At 33.0% G+C, this 23,629-nt stretch overlaps 1 protein-coding gene across 1 annotated transcript in view; it reads right to left on the bottom strand.

The window, feature by feature from the left end:
• Positions 1-8,957: 8,957 nt before the first annotated feature.
• LOC145624013 (piezo-type mechanosensitive ion channel homolog) overlaps positions 8,958-23,629 on the bottom strand; it is a 39,279-nt gene continuing 24,607 nt past the window's right edge. The window contains exons 17-22 of the mRNA XM_081676941.1: positions 23,113-23,508; positions 21,706-21,864; positions 15,529-16,041; positions 14,910-15,048; positions 14,648-14,792; positions 8,958-9,677 (exon numbers count right to left, since the gene is read on the bottom strand). Of these exons, the coding sequence (XP_081533067.1) occupies positions 9,542-9,677; positions 14,648-14,792; positions 14,910-15,048; positions 15,529-16,041; positions 21,706-21,864; positions 23,113-23,508 (1,488 nt within the window). The 3' untranslated portion in view covers positions 8,958-9,541. The remainder of the gene's footprint in view (positions 9,678-14,647; positions 14,793-14,909; positions 15,049-15,528; positions 16,042-21,705; positions 21,865-23,112; positions 23,509-23,629) is intronic.

Here is a 23,629-nt window from a genome sequence, read left to right as displayed (position 1 = left end):
GTTTAACTTAATTCCAGATTATTTTGAACACTTAAATTCGGGTTTTAATTTTAAGATTTCCGTTCATTAATATTAATCCCGATCAGGTTCTGAACTCATCCGATTTTGATAAAAAAAAAAAAAAAAAAAAAAAAAAAAGTAGTGTTTTCCATGTGAAAACAACGTTTTAAGAAGGACTCACTACCTTTGGTAGTGAGCACCACCATCTCGTGGCCAAATTCAGCCTCTAAATATGATTTTCGGGCAATTTTTGATTTTAACAAAGTTTTTTTTATACTTAAAATATTATCCTTGAGTTTGATTGATAAAATTAATTATGTTTAAAGTTAATTAAGCATAAATATATGTTTTATTGAATTTTTAAGTGCTGGAAATAGTTCCTAAGTACTACTTTTGATGTTTTATAAAGAGGGTTTAATCACCCATTAAAAGGGAAATTATTAGGGGTTTTTAAATAATTTTCAGATTTTTATTAAACTTTAAACTTGCTGTAATTTCATGTACAAGAGTGTATTTTAAGGTTTTTATGAAGAAAATTTAAAGAACTATATATAAGCCTTTAATTTTAACTAAAGAGAAGGTTTTAAAGTGTATCGTGGCTACTGGGTAGAAAAGCAACTTGACTATGTTTCCAAACATTCTAAGTATTCATTAAGAAGGTATTCCAATTATTTGGTAAACTGAACTATGTTTTTATAGCATCATCTTGAAAATTGTATTTTCCCTTTGACGTCATCTTGAAAAAGATGCTTGCTTTTCAAGAAGGTGTTTGGCTCACTGATTTTGGGTATAAAACGGAATCAAACAAGTAAAACATCGATTAAATATTTTTGCATTCCATATATAAAGCATAATCTTACCTGGAGCCTGGAGATGATAAATACCGTCTCCACGGGCACTACATCAACCATCCGCCCCCCCCCCCCCCCCCCACGGGCACGATACACTTTAAAACTCTAAACCTGTAAATCACGTAAAGTGCAAGATGGATGAGCAATAAAACTCTGGATTGGTGCACTTCTGGAGTAATGACAATCAGGGGTTGGGGTACATGGGGTATTAGCCGTGTACTTTTATCGAGGTCGTCTGATCTACGAGTCTCCTATTTCAAATATTATTTTTTTAAAACTAGGAGTTAGGTGAGATCTCATACTAACTACGATCACGGAGTCGCGCCCGTGGTCGTTGGATGTTTATTGATGTTTCCAAAATGAGGCATGGGGTTTTTCTTTTATTGATGTTCCAAATGGGACATGGGTTGGACAACCTTGTCTGTTGCTAAATCCAATGAAATAAATAAATAAGTTAGTTAATATCAACTAGTGAAGTCTTAATAAATTTGATAGTTGAGTTATGAGTTGATTCTATAATTTAATGATGCTTATGCTTGTTTATTATTAGTAGCAAGATAGGTATTTCTTAATTTATTTCGCAACTTGTATGTACTCAGCTTTGCTGATTGCGTGCTTTTGTGTGTGCTTTTCTTTGGTCATGGCCTTCGCCTTTCAATGACCCTGTAATGATCCAATCGTTACACTTGTAATATTGGGGAGCAGACTCATCACAGGTGTTTACATAGTTTGGACTTGCATCAAGGTGGTGGGATTTTGAGTAGAGTGTTGATTACTATTCACAGTGTACTTTATTTCTTACTTTTGAATTTATTTAAACTCTGGTTTTATTTATTTACTACTTTTGTGGGGTTTTGAATAAGGGCCTTAATGGTTCCAAGTTGTAAGATTTAATTTGGTTTTGGTTATTGGTTTTAAAATTTATTTATAACTGATTTAGTTTTTCCGCTGCTAATTTCTGATAAAGCCTTGACGTTTGAACACGTGGCGGTAGCACGCCAGTAATTCTCTTGGAATTTGTTCAGGGTATTCACAGGTTTTAAAGAAAGAATTATTGGTGTAACACCCCAATAATTCTCCCTTTTCCAAACCACTTACTTTAAATAAAAATAGAGGAGAACCATTGGCATGTTACCGCCACGTGTTAAAACGTTAAGGCTTTATCAAAGTATTGCAGCGGAAATCCAACTTAAATCTTAAAATATATAATTTAGAAAACCAATAAGTCAAAGCTTACAAATTGGAACCATAAAGGCCCTTATTTAAAACCAAACCAATAATCAAAGTCCCAAAACATAATTAAAGTAGTAAAACATAAATAAGTTCAACACAAAGAACGAATACTCTCAATCACACCAATCCCTTGACAATGCGTATGTCAAATCCCCGAACTTCACATCATCAAGCTAACCTGTGCAATACTGCTCCCCAATAATACAAGTGTAATAATTGGATCATCACAGGGTCATTGAAAGGCGAAGGCCATGACCAAAAGAAAACACACAAAAGCACGCAATCAGCAAAGCTGAGTACATACAAGCTACAACGCACAAAATCTAGCATGCTCAACTAGTTAAAGTAAATAAATATACAACTCGAATTCATTAATCAAGACTCTACACTTAACAATTCAAACGACTCAACATACTTGCTAATAAATTCCAAACACTTGATTCTTTATACTTAATTTAATTAATTTAGTTTGGAGTAAGCAATAGACGAGGTTGTCCAATCCACCAAATTATTTTGGTCCCAAATGACCATTTAAAATAAAAGTTTAGCGCGATGCAAGAATGGGCGCGACTCCATTCTCACAAAGTTAGTCTAGGATCCCATCTAACTTTCATTATAAAATAAAATGTAAATACCAAAAGAGAAGAGGACATGTTGATCAAACAAGCCTCGAAAAGCCACGGGCTACCACCGTGTACCCCAACCCATAATTGTCAATACTCTAGAAGTGCACGCTTTCCAGAGTTTTATTGCTCATCCATGTTTCACTTTACGTGATTACAATTTTAATTAATAGCCGACTCAATCAAGAAGACCATACATAACAATCATACATCAATTCGCTTTTAATCTTATTTAGGACAATGGTGATCACATCACAAGTTGACCTTTAATTCCATTAAACTTCCAAATTATCCAAATTGTTGAACATAGTCAACTCACCTAGCCATTTCGGCTTAATCCACCTTTACTCAACATACTAACAATTCATGATTGAGTAATAAATAAATAAATAATAACCTTGTGGAATAATTAATAAATTCATTCCACTTAAACCATTCAATTCCAATCCTTTAATAATCCAAATGTGGTTAACAAACCAATCCAATAAAATATGTTTGTATCAACATTCCATACAAACAATTAATCCAATATAATTCAACATGTTTGCATCCATAATTCCATACAAACATAATCAATTCACCAAAACATGTCTCATAAACATAAGCACATGAATTAATTAAATGTATAACCAAACAATTTTCATCCAAGTGTTCTCTAATCATGAAACTAAGTTCTTTTCTTTGGTACCTAAACATGATACTACTTACAACGAAGTAGACATGTACGTACCTCGTATAAACAATATTTTGTGCCACTTTTAATCACTTAAAAGTCTCCTAAGAAATAATCACTTCCTAGAAAACAAGCAACAATAATAAATTAATACTTAACCAAATTTCCAGCAATATAAATTTGATTAAAGATCCTTAAAACTTCATTAAAAACATGTTTTTATGCTTAATTAATCAATAGAAATCCAATAGGAACAAAAGCCCCAATTTAATTAGTCATAAGAACCCTAAAATCCCAATTTAAATAAATTGAAACCCTAGGTTTTTAAAATTATAAAATCTGAAAATTATAACAACAATTATAATCTGAAATTATTAGTTTAAAACATAAAAACATGATTTTGATACTAAAAATATAAACTTTATACTATAAAATCAAAACCCAAAACTAATTATAAACATTAAGCATAAAAAAAACTTCGTTAAAAATCAAAAACTGCCCGAAAATCATATTTAGAGAATGAATTTGGCCACGAGAGGGTGGTGCTCACTAAAAAAGGTAGTGAGTCTTTTTTAAAACATTGTTTCCACATGGAAAACACTACTTTTTTGTCAAAATCGGATGAGTTCAGAACCTGATCGGGATTAAAACGAGATTAATATTAACGAACCAAAATCTAAACATTAAAACACGAATTTACGTGTTCAAAATAATCTGGAATTAAGTTAAACTAATTAGTAGTATAATCACCAAAATTTCAAAACACCATTACTATAAAAGCCCTAAATCGATTGTTCATAAAAACCCTAAAATCATGATTTTCAATGATTAAAAACCCTAGGTTATTAAATTTACAAAATCTGAAAATTATAACATTTATAAAATCTGAAATTATAAAGTTTAATCATCAAAATACAATTTGATACTAATTAAATTAATTTCAAACAATAAAATCAAAACCCATAATCAATAATTATAATTACACAAATTAATAAAACAAAGGAGAAAGAAAATAAGACTAACCTTTTGTGTGGGGAAATTTTTGGGATGTATGGGGTATTTATAGGAGAGAGGGTAGTAGGGTAAGTAGGGATATTGGGCCTCATTAAATTAATGGGTCAATTAAGAAAGTAAACCGGGTTTGGTTTGTTTGTTGGACATAAATTATAGAAGGAAGGTTCATAAAAAGTTCTTTGTAATAAAATCGTTTATCAACCCCAAAAATAATTTGAAACTTTTGAAATTAAATTCCGGAAAAATACAAATAAACATTATAAATAATATATAATTTCATTTATAATATATTTAAAAATATGGGGGATTACAATTGGGGTGTTACAAGTGCAGTATCAAACTTATGCCTAGACTAGACTTCAGTGGAACTCTCTAAGTATTCAACAGCCTTAGGATTGTACTCAAGTATTTTCTTCATTGCTTTGTTGATGAATACATACTCATTGTATGCATCAGCTGCAATCTAGAAAAGCTTATGGAAGGCTGAACTACTAAATCCTTTGGCCTTACAATTTGTGTACAAGTGCTGGCAACACACTCTTCTAGTAGCTCTGGGGAATGTGTCATGAATTGCTGTGTCAACACCCTGCAAGCAAAGCCATCAGTTAATACATTTGTTAATACAAGTAAATCTGATTTTATAAAGTGTTTTCAAAGGTGGCATATCTTCATTCTGTCAGAGATGAAAGTCCAATCATCTCTACTGCAGCCTTCCTTCTCAAGTAGGATTTTCAAATTCCTTAGGAAATAACCCCAGCTGTTAATGCTCTCAGTGCCAACCACTCCATAAGTAATGAGAAAAATCTCATTGTTCCCATCTATCCCAACTGTAGTGAGCAAGATTTCATTGAAATGCCCACTTAAGTGAGCTCCATCAATACCAATTATGGGTATACATTGGGCAGCAAAAGAAAAAAACAAGCCTTGAATCTTGGTGGCTCATTTGCATTTGATTCACCCCAACTGACCAAAGCATAACTACCTGGGTTTGTCTCCTTCACCATGTCAGCATACTTAGGTAATAGTGAGTATGCCTCTCCAAAACCCCCATGAATCCTCTCCTTAGCTTGCACATTGCCTTCACCTTGTAAAAGAGCCTTTTTTTTTTAACTTCAATCCTAAACCTTTCCATACAGAGTCTTTGTAAAGACTCAATTGGAATGTCAGGATTTGCCAGAATGTCTGACTGCAGATGTCTACACAGCTACTCAGATGTTACAGATGGGTTAATCTCCAGCCTTCCACAACTTCTATGCTCCCCTTTCCAAGTCTTGATTTCCCAGCTGACCTTGTCTATTATGGTGGAGGCATGAATTCTCCAGTTACAACCATCTACAGTACACCTTACAATGTATCTTGTTTTGTCAGTCTTTTCAACATAAACACCAAATCCTTCTTGTATGCAGTAGTCTTTGAAAACTTCCATAAATGATTCCCTGTCTCCAAATATCAACCATGGCTCATGTCTGATGTCTCCAAACTCTTGATATGTCCATATTTTACCATTCCTGTAGGTCTTATCCATGGTTGAACCGCCATCAAGATAATCCTCAAACTGCTTATCAGGAATGTCATCATGGAGACAATCTATCTCTGTCTCCTCCTCTATGAAGTCACCAATGTCTGCTTCATAATCATCTTCAACTTCCTCACTGTCAGATTGTATGTAATCATCGTCTTCACTATCACTCCCAGACTCATCAAACCTCTCCTCTATTTCAGGTGCTCTGTTCCTTGCTAAATCCCTTGGACCTAAATCCCTCAGGTCTATATCTGCCTCCCTTTTTAGGTTTAGAGCTGCTAGCTGCTACAGAAGATTCAGGTGGACAGGTTGGTTGTGGTTGATTTGAAAATGGTGGTTGAGGTGGTGGGGCTGTTTGTGGTTGAGGGGAGGGTGGTTGAGGTGGTGGGGTCGTTTCTGGTTCAGGGGAGGGTGGTTGAGGTGGTGGGGTTGTTTGTGGTTGAGGGGAGGGTTGGGTTTTTTTCCTTTTCTTTGGAGTCATTTTCCTCTTTGGACATGAGGTTTTGGGCTGGTTCAAAGGAGAAGTTGGTTGAGAGTGTTTAGGTGGAGTTGAGGGTTGAGTAGTTTGTTTAGGCTGAGACTGAGATGCCCTAGGGAAAACCTCATCAGCTTCTTGGGTGCCAAACACTCTAACATACTTATGATCACCCCGATCAACATTAGCAACAGGAACCTCAACTGCAACTTTAAAAGGTTGTTGTTCCTCGCCTTTTCCTCTTCCAACCTAGCCTTCTCAGCCATGGCCTTAACCCTTCTTTGCCAATTACCCAAAGCATCCTTAAACACTTTCTTAGGAGTTTGTTCTTCCTCTAGGTAAATTACTATTGTTTCCTTACCTTGAAACCACTCCCACATTTTCAGCATTTCCCTATTCCCACTTTATTCTAACTTCCTATTAGTTCTAGGTGACATAACATACAAACTAAAGCATTTGGGAAGGATCACATTTTGCTTAACAGAGTCCTCAAATATAAACTCATACAAGTCCATTAGACTTGTTCTATCAGTATCATCAACCAATACATCAAACCCCTGATCTCTGTAATGGACATCAAGCCACACTCTACTCATCCTATCAACAACAAATGACAGACATATTGCTTTATTGAACATCAACACACATGATTCATATAAACAACCACATACCAAAGCCTAATATACGAATACAAAAATTGCAAAAAAAAAAAAAAAAAAAAGGAAGTCAAACACTTCACAATCACAAACCATAACAATGCCAAAATCAATACCAACAAATAACAACTTTTAACATGAAATTTAAGATTAAACACACAAGTCAAGTAAAGTAGTCACATTTAAATGAAAATTTCTGAAAAACCCTAACCCTAACTCAATTTTCGCTAAAAATGCCAAATTCAAAACGCGAAATGAAGATCGAAACTGCGATTATTACCTTGCTTGCTATCTCCAACACCCCAAAGCCAAATTCAAGTGCGTTTTGCTTCTACTTCATCCCCTACTTTGTCAAGGATGTTCTGGTTCGCCCAACTTCAACACCAAAAAATGATTCAATTTTTAGGAGTGTTTTGTTCAAGTGTTCAACAAAGCTTCTTGTTTGATTATGGATTACTGGGTTTGAATGATGGTGAAAGGTCGAAGAATAGAGAAGAACAATGAGGGAGGGGAATTTTTTATCTAACTTGAAGAAGTCAGAGAGTCAATGAGCTTTAACGCGCCATTAACCCCAATAAAGGGCATAAGAGCATACTGGTCATTTGACAGTAACGGCCAACTAACGTCCATACCTCATTAATGACACGTCATGTCATTGTACTATTTGTTAGTGGCATTTGGTGAATTATGAAAATTCCGATGGCATTTGGTGAATTTCAAAGTTCTCAGTGGCATTTGGTGAAATAGCCGTAAATTATAAGAGGAAAGGTTCATAAAATTTTCTTTGTAATAAAATCATTTATCAACCCAAAAATAATTTTAAATTGAAATTGAATTCCGGAAAAATACAATGAAATATTATAAATAAAATAAAATTTCATTTATAAAATATTAAAAAAAAATACGGGGGATTATAATTTTAGGATAAAATTGATAGATTAAATTTTATTTTCGATAAAATACCAATATTTCATATGTACAAATAGAATTATAATTTTTTTCAAAAAATTTATTAGATTATAATTTACAAAAATTATCATATAAACTTATTTTTTATATCATAATATTTTTTGCAGCGAAAGAAGTAGTTCAAAGCGTAAAATATCCATTTATAATATATACCGGTTAAAAAAATATACTTCACAATCTAATTGAATTTTATTACTATGTAGCTCTGTCAATTAGGGTCGGGTCAACCCAACGGGCTTTTAACATTTATTTTATTTTATTTATTTATTGCTAATTTTTTTGATGTATTAAATCGTTCCACCAATTCCTACTAGATATCAATCGTCACAACAACACTTCAATTCCTAACTAATTTTGTATCAATGATATATTTTAAAATTTGACATAAATTAAAAATTTGTAATATTATTAAAACTCAAGGGAACAACATGGTCACGCCATGTGTCACCCTTCCCATTCCCATAACATGACTAGGCAACACATGTGTGTGAGGTGGCATCCTACATGTCACGGCTTTCCCCAATATAAATTGATTCCATCAGCTTTAATTACAAAAAAAAAAAAAAAAAAAAAAAAAAAAAACTCTTCGTATGAATAATCTCCAAATTTAATTCTATAACTTTAATTCTCTATAATAATGTTTAATTTTCATCAAAGACTCTTCGTATGCATAACCTCCAAATTTAAATTTGACATGCTTATTTTAAGTATATATTAACGAAAAATCATATAGATTATTACTCTGTATATATTTCACTCACTTATTAATAATCCGTATTGTTAACAGTAATCCTTTTTATTAATTTTGATCAAACTTAATTATAAAACTAGTTTATCTTAAAATTCAATAAACAACCCACGCATCACACGGGTACAAAACTAGTTACGGAGTATTAATTAAAGGAAAAGAAAACAGGGCCTTATATTGGAATACCCGTTCATTTAATGGGAAACAGTAGGGGGTATTTTATTAGATATATTTGCCTTACGTGCAAGGCATGCACCCTTGACTAGTGCAAGGTTGAGAATCTTGAGATACAGAGTAGTTTAGATTTGTAACTGTAAAGTTTCCAAAAAAATTCAAAGGGAAATATGAAGGTGAAAATACAGTCATTTACATGATTCAAATTCCTTGTGTATTTACTTGTATAATATATATACAATTATGATTTAATAATTCTACAACTACTGTAACAAGTATTTACAGAACAATATCTAATTGTTACTCTATAGGACAGCTCGAGTGCATCCCCATTTCCCCTCCCCAAGACCCCACAATCAGAACAAGTCGTCAGTACTGTGAATGCCTCATCAAGAACAAGTGAGCAGCTTCTGTTAGCCTAATTGCTGAGCGATATAGTGTACACGTGTAAGACTCTATTAGCGTTTTTCCAAAAACAGGCCAGCATGGGTATTGCTGATACAACACAAATGACAGTTTAGAGCCGAGTAAACATCCAGCTAAAAAGATCACTCATCAGAGTCTGATCTATGTCCAAAAGAATCAAAACCGATTCTCCAACATCTAATCGGGTTTGGTGTATTCGAGTAACATGTGTGGTGATCTATAGATTTTCACCAAGGTCCAGTAAAGGACTTCCTCCACTCCCAGTTCACCTTCTGCTCTTGCAGCATATATGTCCTCACAAATAGCAATCAACCTGTACCAACCAGAATAATATGTAAGCTTTGATTTCAGTATTATATATGCAAAATGTTACTCTCACCAGCAGAAATAGTCATTATATTGTCCTAAATCCTCATAATTAAGGATACAATGAGTTTACAAATTGACCTTAAGCAGCCAGATTTCAATGCTCTCCCCTTCACTTAAGCTAAGAAGTGTCATAATCAATGATATAATCATAAACAATCTCTAAACTATGAAACGACATTCTTCTCCACAACCTTAAGATACAAATATGATACTCTGTATTATTTGTTCTGAATTAAGGGAGCATATGACATCTCATTAACCAAACTAGTATGCGGTGGGGTGGGGGGGGAGTCCACAAAGAAATTTAAAAAAATCAATGCAATTTTTTTTTTTTTTTAAGGGAATGTGGAATCAATCCAGGCTTTACCAGGAAACTTGGATACAAAGTGTGAACCCGAGAGTAAGACTTATTGATTTTCATGGGCTTTTTTCTGCTAGAAAGCCTAAAAAAGGTGATCCCGTGAAAAAAAAAAAACAAAACAAAAAAATAAAATAAAATTGGTCAATCAGCCTAGCCCAATCCCTATCCCTGGTCTCTATTTTGGTGCCATAGCAACTGTAGATGACTAAAAAAAGATTAGGTTCCAAGCCCTAGAATTGGAGACTGGCCCAGAGACAGAACGCGCCCATCAATAAATCAACTAAAGCGATATTCTTTAGAATACTCTCCATTCGCGCCAATATATGTAATCCTTAGACGAAAATTAAAATTCTCTTATTCGAAATACTATTTCAACTAAGTGCTAGACCAATGATTCACTTTTGTTCCATAAACAATAAATGCACTGGCGGATCTACATTGAGACCGGGGGGGGGGGGGGGGGGGGGGCACGTGCTACCCCCCAGAAAAAGAAAAAGAAAAAAATATATATATAAAATAAATTGAAAAAGGCCTCCTTTTAAATACAATATAAAAATTAAAAAATTCATATAATTCAAGATGAGTAACGTTACTTCAGCAGTAACATTGTAGGTGAATAAGGTTTCCTTGGTGCTGAGGGGTCAGCTGTTCGGATCTCTACAATTACACTTTCTTTTTTTTTTTTCAGAGAAATTTTAAGTTCATTTTTAAGTCTTTTTTTTTTTTTTTTTTTTTGTTATTATTATTTTTTTTCCCCCAATTAATTTCTTTCTCGACATTAATATTCAAATAGATTAGATAAAAGTAACTCCAACAAAAAAAAAATGTTAACAAAAATAATAGTATTTAGATAACTACTATGATGTACATAATTTATCACGGCTCATTTCAAAATCTATAGATGTTTAAAATTTGATGATTAAATTTTTATACAAAATCACAGTATATTATGCAAAAATTTAACTTAATGTGTTGTTACCAATTTAAATTAAGTTTGAGTTTCAAGTTAGTAGGTGTACATTATTTTTTTTTTCCTTTTCTTCTAGCGTTTAGTGCTACTCCTAGTCTGGAATATTGGATCCGCCACTGAATACATGACACAAATTACAATTCTCATGCTGAAGTTATATACTTGTATATGTATATATTGCCAATGTGCTCCAACATTTTTATGTACCTTGAACGTAGGGTCTAGAAGGGTTCAGTTTCAATATGCCTTAAGAAGTGAGTCAAGTGACTGGCTTGGTGTTCAAATTCCTTTGCTATTTGACTTACCTAGTTACCTGACGTTTAACATTCAGCTGTTTCTTGGACCGCTTGCAGTTATCAAAATTAGAACCATTCACATTGATTCTCCAATTTCATTTTTTCACAATGCATTTAAACTCTTAAACCAATATGAGAATTCATCATTTAGAAAGTGGAACTAAACCTGAATAAAATGGTTATTAAAGCTTTAAAACTTGACCCATTAACAGTAGGAACTCTGGTACCTTGATAAGTGGTCTTTATGACCACTTTTATTACCCATTTTCCCCTCTATTAAAGTCCTTTCTCGTGCTTTTTTCCTTCTTTTTCCCTAGTTTTGATATAATCTGCTTAGTTTCCCTCTCTTGGTAGATTTTAGCCTTTATTATGTGATTTCGGGTGTTTTACCCCCCTTTTTTCTTTCTTTACTTCTTTCCTCCATTATTTTTCTTATATTAAATGTCTTAATTTTAGGATCCTCGACTATGCATGTCTTAATCCTTGTGTTGTCCTCTAGCTCTCGAGATCGTGACCATACAACTTTAAGGAAGGAAAAGGGCACCTTTTCTCATTTTTGTTTATTTTTCTTTTTATTTAGTTACAAATTTGATTTTCTATTTTGCATCAACTTTCTTGCTAACCAATTTGAGCCTAATGTTTCCTTTTCTTGTTTTAACCGCATTACAAACCGTACGGCTTATGTTACCAACCTTTGTAATTAGTGAAGCATTTAGCTTGTGAGGTTTGAGATTTGAGCATGTTGATTATGAACAAGAAATTTCTTTGAGCATTGGTTAAAAAGTGAAGCATTGAAAGTTGATCTTGATTTGAATATGCAAGAAAATTTTGAAAGGAAGAATGCAATTCAAGAAAATCAAATGTAGTTTCATAGAAAAAGCCGTCCATAGTTAAAAAAGGCAAGGAAACCCAATAAAGTTCATAAAAAGAAAAAAAAAAGGGAGAAAGAAATACAAAGAAAAAAAGAAAAAGCTTTGAAGTTCTTTACTCTTGAATAAATGTAGTGATGTTATGAAATCTCTATTCAAGGTTGTTTGTTTGTGATTTGGTGGTTTTCTTAAGTATGTTTTTGAGAGATGACCACTCTTTTGCTTCACTTAGGAATTGCCTCCAAATTTTCAAATTATTTCCCCACCTTTACCTTTAGTCATGACGTTACAACCCTATTATAAACCCTTAGACTTTAGAAGGGTGAGGTCAAAAACCGATGGAGGGAGATGAATTTCAACCCTATGGAGAGAGTATGCATAGTTGAGATGTCGGGATGACATTACGTTTCCAAAAAAATATATATATTTTTCCGGTTCCTTCGTAGAATCTATGCTTAGCTTAGGTTTGTCTATTTCAACCATGAGCATCCTGTTTTCCCTCATTTGATTGAGAAAGGTAAGCATTCTTTGGCGCTTATCTTATCTTTTGAGTTTGAATGAAGCATTTTCCACCCTAAACTTGATTTGTTTTTCCTATGCCTTGCCATGTTGTGTTAGTCTTTGTTTTTTCTCTTTACTCTTTAGTCTTGCTCAAGGACGAGCAAGGGATTAGTTGGGGAGCGTTTGATAAGTGGTCTTTATGACCACTTTTATTACCCATTTTCCTCTCTATTAAAGTCCTTTCTCGAGCCTTTTTCCCTCTTTTTCCCTAGTTTTGATATAATCTACTTAGTTTCCCTCTCTTTGTAGCTTTTAGCCATTATCATGTGATTTCGGATGTTTTACCCCTCCTTTTTCATTCTTTACTTCTTTCCTCCATTATTTTGCTTATATTTGTGTATGAGGGTTTGTTCAGGTTGAACGGAAAGCTTGCATTACCTTCCCTAAGGCTTCGTCTATACCTCGGAATGCTTTGGAGTAAGAGGAGTGTGGGGCTTGAAGCATTTGAACAGTCGCAAGGAGTGGCCGCTCACCTTTGTAGCAGCGCCCGCTCCTCTCGAGCCTTTTTGTTACATATTTTAGCATTTTAGAGGAGCGACCGCGCAACTACCCGCTCCTGTCAGGGGGAGCGCCCGCTCCCATGGGTTCATGATATTGTCCTGATCCTCTAGAGCGCCCGGCGCCCGCTCTCCCTCGATTGAGCGAACACTCCCCGGGTATTCCGTGCATTTTTATTTCATTTTTAGACTTAATTTTGGGTAATGAGAGAGGGGTATAAATACCCTTAATAATGTAATTAGATGATTATTTAGTTTTTAGCCCTAATCTAGTGAGAGAAACTATTTGTAATCTAGAGAGAGAAAGTAGTTCAATCTTCAATTTTATCTTTGTAATCAAATTTCTTCAAGGTTTCCTTTGATTCAATTAAAGAATTTCATGTTTTCTTCCTCAATCCAACTTGAATGGTAGTAAGCTCTTACTCTACTTTGGTATTTGGTTTAATTGTTCTTGGTAATATTGATTTCCTTTTAATTCATTGATTAATCTTGTTTGATTGCTTTTTCTTGAATTTGGAATTATGTTTAGCTTGGGTAAGTTTGAATGCTTGCTTAGAGTAGATGTAATGGCTCTCTTCTTCCTTCTAGCTTAGATTTTAGCTAGGGAAGAGGGTGAAAATCGTGATTAATTAAGATTATATTGATAATTGATTGGATTTGGCCTTGATTTGATGATTTCATGCTTAATTTGGTTGGAGTTATTGATGTGCACCCTTAATTCCAATGTTTAAAGTTCTAAATTAGATGCATGGGAATGATCTAATTTAGGTTGGATCTAATTCATTTACTTGATTTATTGCATGGGAATGAATTATTTGAGTAGAATTTGTATTTCTTGGCATGAATCCATGTTGATTATCATTGATTGTCTAAGTTGTTCATGATTGGAACCCCCTCTCCCTAGTGATTTGATCATATTCCTCTTAATTCTAGTTTTTCATTCCTTATTTGAGTGTTTCTAGTTTGAACTTTCTTAATTAAGTTTGCTTTAATCTTTGTAGTAATTAATTTCATCATTGACATTCACAAAAACCAATCAAAATACGCCTTGTTACTTGCAATAGATTCTTGAATTCACTTGATTGGGCAATACTCCGTTTCCTTGAGGATAGACCCTTTACTTCCACTAACTAGCTTAGTGTAAGTTTAGGCTATAAATTTTTAATTTGATTAGGGTAGTAGCCGAACGACCTGCTTTCCCGTGATCATACCTGTACATGTGCTCAACCCAACTCCAATCTCCAAATTCTCAAAGTATTGATACATGAACTTTTTGTCTTCTTTAAGGTATATATCATATTGAACAAGCAACAATACAAAATAGCAAATGTAAAGTAAAGGAAAGCTGAGGTAAAAATACCTATCGCAGGAAGGAAGGTTCTCATATGGGATTCTCATTCTAAGGTCAGAGCATTGCAGCCTGATGAACCGACCAACAGCAAGCACAAATGTAATATAAAGACCCCAGATGCTGAATTTGCTTAAAGTATCTCCAAGAAGTCCCTCTAATTAAAAGAATCAAGCATTAGAAGACATCACAATTACTGAAGCACTAAAAAAAACAGCCAAAAAAAAGACATTCATTTATCTCTTTATGGTATGCCAGTGCTGCTCATACTTACGTGGTGTTTCTTCTGAGACCACGATTGCTGTAGGTCCAGTCAGACCTTCACATCTAGAAACATTTAGTGGATTGACATCATAAAATGACCACCACTCAGGATTCTGATGATTGATAACAAGATCGGCATCGACTTTTAACTGAAACAAAGGGAATTAGACAGCATAATTATAAGAAATCTACTTGTTTTTATCCCTCAAGGAAGAACAAATTTCCATTGTTGTTATTTGAATTTAATCTTTCCAATAAGGTGACCTAATACCATAAATAAGAGTTTTTTTTAGAATTCTAAATAACAACAAATGATTTGCATAATTTCCATAAATTTTTAGCAAAATATCCTAATTAATATATATATTTCCTCGCTATTGCACTAAAATCAGATTAGACCTCTTCATATCACATAACACCATGCTAAGAGCTGGTATTTTATAAAAACTAAAAAATAATTTAGTTACAAGGAAACATACAGAATGAACTAGTAAATGAATAAGGATGAATAAACAAACCATTAAGTAGCATTGTAAACAAATTTCAAATGACCATCGATGTCATTTTCAAGGTTAAAAAAGAAAGAAGCTAAGCAAAATGCGCAAAATATAAAGTTCAGCATAACATACCTCTGGTTCAAATGGTCTCACATCACCAGAACCAGTAACTCGGAAGAATCTTGGAAAGATGTTCTTCACTCGGAAACTATTCATAGAACCATTGAAAACAGACTGTAACTCGGACGTTTTTGGAAGATCAGACGCATTGTCAACATCTCTTTCATATCTCACAACCTCTTTTCCTTTAGGTCTGTCCCTAGTCAGTACCCAAGAGAAAATTATATGCACATCCCTGCCTACATTAAGAGACTCAGTGAATCTCTTTTGAACTACTTCTGGGACCAACCAAAGGGTACTAGCATCAGCTTGGCAACATATTAATTGAATGTCATTCGTATCATAAGTAGTCAATAAACCTTGAGGATCAAGATCATCCTTATTTTTGATATTTTCCCACTCCAGCTTTTCACAAAGGGTGGTTTGATACAGGGTCAGCCTACCACCATTTGTCTTGATATCAACCTGGACACTGACATCTCTAACAGGATTTGCGATGTTTGTTGGATTGCCACTGCTGTACATCTGCAAGGAAAATAGAGTATCAGAGTCTCAATAATGTCATATAACCAATTGCATCTGTCAAAAGTACAGCCATAAATCATAAAAGTAAATTTATTGATTCCGAAGTATATATCCATGACATAATTCCTTAAACAAGTCATTTTAACGAAGAAAACACACTAGGCCATGCTTGGAATAGGGATGTGATTAACGTGAAATAACAATCAAACCAGGTGTAATAAAAGTCAAACCAGCAAAAACATAAGTGATTTGAGGTGGTGTTGTCAGAGATAGGGTTTTTACAAATGAAATAAGGTAGTTGTGACATGAGTAAAAGAGAAAGATGGAGAAATCATTACCCTCATATAGAGGGTAATAGTTACCCACCCTCCCATTAGTATAATTACTACACCAAAATGAGGGTAATAATTCCTTTGCTTTCACCTCTCACCACACCATCACTACGTATCTTCTACCAAATACACCACTTCAATCTCCTCTTTCCCTAAATTTGCTTTCATTTTGTTAAGTTTGACTTTTATTACACTAGTAATACATGTCAATCCAAGCATATGCCCTAATAATCAACAAATAGCAGCATTGACAACAAAATCCTCAATTTCATTAACATTGCTATACTAACTCCGTTAGTTTTTATGTTTGCTCTACTCACTTTTATTTTTTGGTCCAACTCAATTTAATTCATTTTTGGCATACCACATTTACCATCTTATCTCTCTTACCCCACAATATTTTCCATTCTCATATCTCTTACTTTTACTTACACCCACCCACCTTTTTATACTGTCTTTTTTACTTTAAATGTAGAGAAACAATATGTTAAAGCATAGAAATCGATGCAAAAGCAAAGACAACTAAAACGAATTTGGGCTGCAGCAATATTACGAGGACAAGGGTGACATCTACATCATCTAGTTGTTGAGATTGAATGGCCCAAATAGGTTTTCAATGGTGATTTATGATGAAAACTACGAACCAATTACACGCGTCAAAGGTAACCTAAAAACCAATATATTATATGGAAAGTCCCAAGCTGCTATCAATTTTTAGGAAATTCATATTTATCCTTCAGGAATAAACAGTTTACATATAAAAAGAATAATAATAAAAATAAAAGTCAGCATAAAACATTTAAAAAGCCCTTCCTATAATTAATACTAATCTATACAAGATAGATAATAATGAAGACTAGATATATACACTATGGATACACGGTATTAAAACTAGGGAAAGATCAACATTAAGAAAGGCAAGAAGGCAAAATAGAAGAAATATGTTTGTATATATAAAGCATGGAGTAATTCAAATTTCAAATATTCAATAACATACTTTGTGTTCATAGAAATGAAAAAAATTGATTTTTACACTATTCAAATATTAACTAAACCAAATATTTCTCCTAATACTCCCACAGTCCTTAATTTACTTGACACAAACTCCTTCAAAAGTTGTCTTTATTTGTTTGACAAACTTCCATGAATAAAGAGGACCTGCTTTTTTTTTGGAAAAGAAAAAAAAAAATTAAATTATTCCTCCCTCTTCACTTTGGGCTCATAACCCACTTACTATTATACTAAAAGCACACCCATTATACACTAGTTATAATAATAATGACAAAAACAAAGACAAACCCTACTAGGGCTAATACTACCCACAAGCTATAATAATAAATAATAGCTCCACTACCAACTAACATAATTAATACTAAGTAAATTGAATTGCCTAAATGTATACTTTTAATGTATCAAATATTATGTAACTTGTCGTGGGATTAGTCTCAATAAATTTTTCTATTATATAAAAAATTAATAATTTTACTTATAATAAATAAAAGAAATTAATAGTTATAGTTATGCATTGGCATGTTGTGTGATGACACATGATATTCAAATGGTTGTAATTTTAACAAGGCAGAGTAAGTATATTGTGTTATTATGTTACTAAAATAAGTGGAAATAGGGTATAAATAACATGGCCTTAGTTCAATCCTGTAAATTAATGTTCATATATTTTTTAATAACACAATAAATTAATGTTCATATTATCATTATACGTACATAATGCATTTTAAAATAAATATCAATATATAGTAAATTTCGAACATTTACTTTATGCACTAGTATTCACTAATGGAACACTTTAAGCTCTAATTTCTTATATTTGGATCAAAAGGAAGCACATTAATTATCATCAAACAGCAACAATGATAATAAGCTTTTGAATCATTTTGCTTTAAAATTGTTTTACATAAGTTGTCGTTCATTCAATTGAAAAGTAGAGAAATAACCTCGTACAAGTAAATAAAAGGGAAAAATCAATGGTACCCTCGTAGTTTTGACTTTTACCAATGATACCCTTCATTAAACTTTCATTATCAACGGTACCCCTATAATTTTACCTTAATTGCTGCAGTAATCATGACGTTAAACAAACGTTAAGTTTGGTCATTTGATAGGTTTAATGGAATGACTTGGATTGACAAAAATGCCCTGCACTCATTAATACCCCCCCCCCCCCAAGCCCAACCAACACCATTTAATACTTCAAATTTGATCGTTCATCTTCTTTGAAATTGCTCCCTTGTTCTTCTTCTTATGAGTAACCCTAACTAACGCTAAAGTGAAGCAAGATCCTTGAAGATTTAGCGGTTCTTTGCAATTCTAAAGGTTAGTGCTTACTTCTCTAGTGAATTTTGAGAATTTTGTTAACATTGTTATGTTTAAGGTAATGTATGCACCTTTGTGGAGTTTGTTTGATTTTGTGTACAATTTACAAGTGTTGTTGGATTTAGCTCTGAATTATGCTCAATTTACATATGATCATGTTAGCTTGCTAAATTTTTAATCTTTTAAGATATTAAAATAGAAATAAAAAATCAGAAAGGGATGTAAACAAAAAGAGGGGTGAAGGTTATATTGGAAAGAAGGAAATAAAGAAATAAAAGGAGGGAAAACTTTTGGGATTTTTGGAGGGAGATTAAATGATAGGGGCATTTAAGTATCTTCACATTCCCCACCCCATTAAAACTGTCAAATGACCAAACATAACTTTTTTTTAACGTCATGATTACTGTAGCAATTAGCCAATTAAGGTAAAATTATAGGGGTACCGCTGATAATGAAAGTTTAATGAAGGGTATCATTGATATAAGTCAAAACGACGAGGGTATCATTGATGATTTCCCTAAATAAAATTAATACAAAAATAAAATGCTAGCCCTCCCTATTCAAAATGGCGCACCCACTTTCTCTCGCATTTTTCTTAATTCTAAATTTTAGTGCCATTATAAACTTTTGGAGTGCCAAAAAAAAAGCACTTGACACACTAAGTATGTTATTATGTTAACGAATGACAATCCAGAGACAAGAGTAACAATGAAGTTCCAAAGAGAAATGTGAACTACTATGTTTCACAAGTACTAACAGCCCAAATATCAAACTTCAAAACTTCTATTATCTAGCAAAATATCCAAACCATTCGCTAGGCACACAATGCTCCAAAAAGACTTCCTCCCTCTATTACTCCCAAATCTCACATACATAGCCACAAGATGGACCAGAACGAAATGCAACATTTAAGAATATATATATATTTTTTATTAAATTCATCTATGTATAGCTATATTGATTCGGAAACAAAAATAAGAATGAAAGATTAAACAATTAAATAGAACAACGAAACAAGCATGTGAGTTTACAATTGAGAAATTAAGCATCAAAATCGCATTAAAACTTTTCTATCATATAAGAGGGAAATCCATTATAATATCCATGTCTTTAGCCTAATTAGACTAAGTGTATGTTGAGAAGCAAATATTTGCTTAATAAAATATTGATTAGATCAGACCACATCATATTGGATCATATTATTATGTTTGTATTTCCTTATCGGTTTATAAATAATTTTTCCATGATTTAAAAATTTTGAAACTTTCATAACTTGAAAGTACACATTAATAGGAATACGAACCTACTCTATGATGGACTAATAAATTAATAAGTTCATTAAGATGACCTATTATCAAACATTCAAATAGATTCCTAATGAAGATATCATGTGCCATGAATCACTCGGGTACTTTAACTATATATCTTATCTCATGGATGTGCCCAAAATACAAAACAAACATTTATGTTTACATATGTATGAAAAAAGAAAAAGTTACCTTCCATAGTAAACGATCCAAATTTAAATAAACTTTCGATGATTCAACAACAATTTATATATCAACCATAAGTAAAACCAGATATGCTTTTGCAAATTGGTCACTATTAGATGAAATTTTTTCAGCATCTATTTTTCTTGTTCGTTATTTTAATTTTTTAGGTGGGGGCTATAGATTTACCTGAAAAATGATAAAGTTTACATAGAGAATTTTTTGTTTAATTGATTGTTCTACATATAAGTTTGTATGGGATGCAACACAAATGAGTTAAGAGTAATAGTTTGAGCATATAATATGACGAGAAACTGCTTTTCCCTAGAAAGGAATAGTTTGAGGAAATATTTTATTTATTTTCTTCATATTAAATCAACCCTTCAATATTTTTTATAAGTGGAATTATTATTTGCCTCAAAAGTATAGCAAACGTAAGTGTAATTGATTAAAACTTCTACCTACAATGGTGAAATTACAGTAAACCTCAACATTCCTTTCTCAGAATGTTTCAAAAACTATAACCTACTAATGGAAAAACTGAAAAAGAACTGATCATACAACCCAACAAAAAAGAAGATTAAAAAGTATGTGCATTGTTTTATAGTTAAGCTCAAAAAGGGCTCTGAAAAATATCAAGGAACATGTTTCAGAAGAGTTAGAAACTCAATGGACCTCTGAAAAAAGCAACACCATCAGGAGCCCTATCCTGGGAAACACTTACTTTTATGCAACAGCGATATTGAAAAAGTTTATGAAAACAAAAACTGTGTAAGGAGTGAGAACATATTGCCTCTCCATCCAAATCATACTTGGAGAATATCTAAATCACAACAGAAACATTGTCTACCTCAATTTCGATATTAAAATGGGCCATTTCACAATACAAACTCAAGTGTTTTTTTCCCATCTTTGTAATGATTATCACCCAGCAAGACAGCTCTATTCCTCTCTGGGTCTGCAACTATTGAACAGGGATGCTTTTGTCTATTTTAATTTTTATTTCAAAGTTAGCCACAACTACAGAAGAGAAATAGTACCCACCCCACTCTAGAACTGCTGACTTGCCATGTTAAAACATAGTTGCTTTCCTGGTATGGATGTCCCATAAAAGGATTTATGTATACATTTCCATAAAATCTTGCATGGGAGGAAAAGGGGGTATACGTGTATGCAAGAAAGAAAAAAAAAAAAAGAGAGAGAGAGAGAGGGGCAGTATTCAAAGGTGGTCACTCCACTAACAATCCACAGATTTCCTTTTACCAAGGAAAAGGAAAAAGGTATTTCCAATGTTATAAAATTCTAGACCCCATAATGAATATAAAATATTTGTCATTATGTACTGGAACAAACAATTCTAACAAAGGGTAGTAATTAGTTATATGTTTAATTGCGTCTAGTACCAAAAGATGAAAACAGAACATTCAGTTTTATAGGTTAAATGACATCAATTCAATAATCAAACTAATGCAAATTATTCAGAATTCATATTTTAACAAGATTCTTACCAGCATAGGAGCCCAAATGACACATATCAAAATGAGGAATAGACATATGCCACTGCAGAACTTAGTCATTTTTGGCTGTTTCTCTCCTTGTTTATGACTTGCCCTATTTAAAATGGCATCACATTTGACGAGATATAAGCTTGCATTTATGTCCTCCAACTGTTCAAGATACATGGCAACATTATTAAACATTGAATAGGTCTTTACTACATCGATAAAAATGGCTAAACAAAGAGAAAAAACAAAAATGCAAGGCCACAATTGTCATGAATGCAAATCAATTGAAAATATGAAATTGACAAAAAAAAAAAAAAAATACCAACATTGAAAATCAAGTCAAAATATTACAAAGAACACGGTAGAACAGTACATAATACTCTCTCTGTTTTCCTAAGTTCTACTCACTTTTCATTTTCATCCGTTTTTCTAAGTTCTACTCACTTTCTTTTTTCATCCGCTTTTCTAAGTTCAACTTACTTATGCTATATTCCTTTATGACAACCTTTATTCATTTTTTATCAGCTAAAGTGCTCACTAAGGGCCTGTTCACATTTACTGAACTGAGCTCAACGAAACTGAACTGCTTGGAACTGAGCCGAACTGAACTGATTGGAGCTTAACTGAACTAGCTCAGCTGAAATGAATATTTTATGAGAGAGGGAAATTAGGAACTGATTGGAGCTGAACTGAACTGATTAGAGCTGAACTGAAATGAAATTAAGTAAATGTGAACCGGCCCTAAGTTTATTCAATATGACTTAAATGCACCTGCTATTGACCTCTCATAATAAAAGGATGGCACACCCGCTTATATAAATCTTCCTTAGATTACAAAAATTGAACCCCCCCCTCCCCCCCCCCCCCCCCGAAAAATAAATAAATAAAATAAAATAAAATAAAAAATAAAATAAAATCCTTAATTAAAATTTCTGTTAATACTAACTCAATCAAGAACTGGTGTTCCTAAATTGAAATTGAAGTATGTGAACTACTGAACTGTGAACATCAAAATATTAGAATATAAACCAATTTATATCACATATGAAGCAGTTAATATTCCTATCAAAAAGTAATTTCAGTATATACCATCTTCAATAGTTTAACCATCATCCTGAGTAAAAATTAATAGTCAATGATTGTCCTCAAAGACCATAATAATGGATAATGAAGTTTATTTGTGGATGGGCATTACAAACAATCATACTCTGTATCTAAGTATTAGCTCCAAGTGAGGGAAAGGACAAACAGAATTAAGTTAAGATCAATCAAGACAAAATAACACTCAATGTTATTGGGTAACAAATTATAAAAAGGAAAAGAACAGAGGCATAAATAAAAAAACAGCAAGCACACTTGTCAATGATCATCAGGAGAAAACGGAATGAATACACTGCAAGCTACTATTACCTTCAGCCAGTCATACATCGTCAATGATGTTGTAGTACATGACCAGTCAAGCACACAACGTAATTCATAAAGGAAAGGAAGAGCTCGATAAAGCCGATACCCAAGGTAGTTAATCCTCGAAACTGTGCTGGTCAAAAATTGGCGATACAGTGTACTTTTATGCGGCATACCATAGCGAATTTGTATTGCCTGAAGTGCTAGGGACACTGCTTTTGTCAGAAAGATAGCACGAAGTGCTAAAATTCCAGCGTACTGTTGAAATGGTTGCATGTTCCAAGCATATTCTGTAACTGAATACGTAAAGAGTACAAGGTTGAAAAGGTAGAACAAAACTTTCCCCGTGGCAAATGAACATAGGTAAATAATTCGATCAACCACTATTAAGAAAAAGATAACCTGCATACAAACAATTAGCAAAGTTACTTATACCATCACATACACATAAGCTTGGATTTTTAACAAAATGCACACTACCAGATAAAAGCAGCAATAGAAGTAATGATGCGATTACAAAATT

Source organism: Chenopodium album, chromosome 3 (assembly GCF_948465745.1).
Source record: "Chenopodium album chromosome 3, dcCheAlbu1.1, whole genome shotgun sequence".
Taxonomy (NCBI): Eukaryota; Viridiplantae; Streptophyta; class Magnoliopsida; order Caryophyllales; family Amaranthaceae; genus Chenopodium; species Chenopodium album.
The sequence above is the reverse complement of the archived record's forward strand: the minus strand, read 5'-3'. Positions and strand labels throughout refer to the sequence as shown.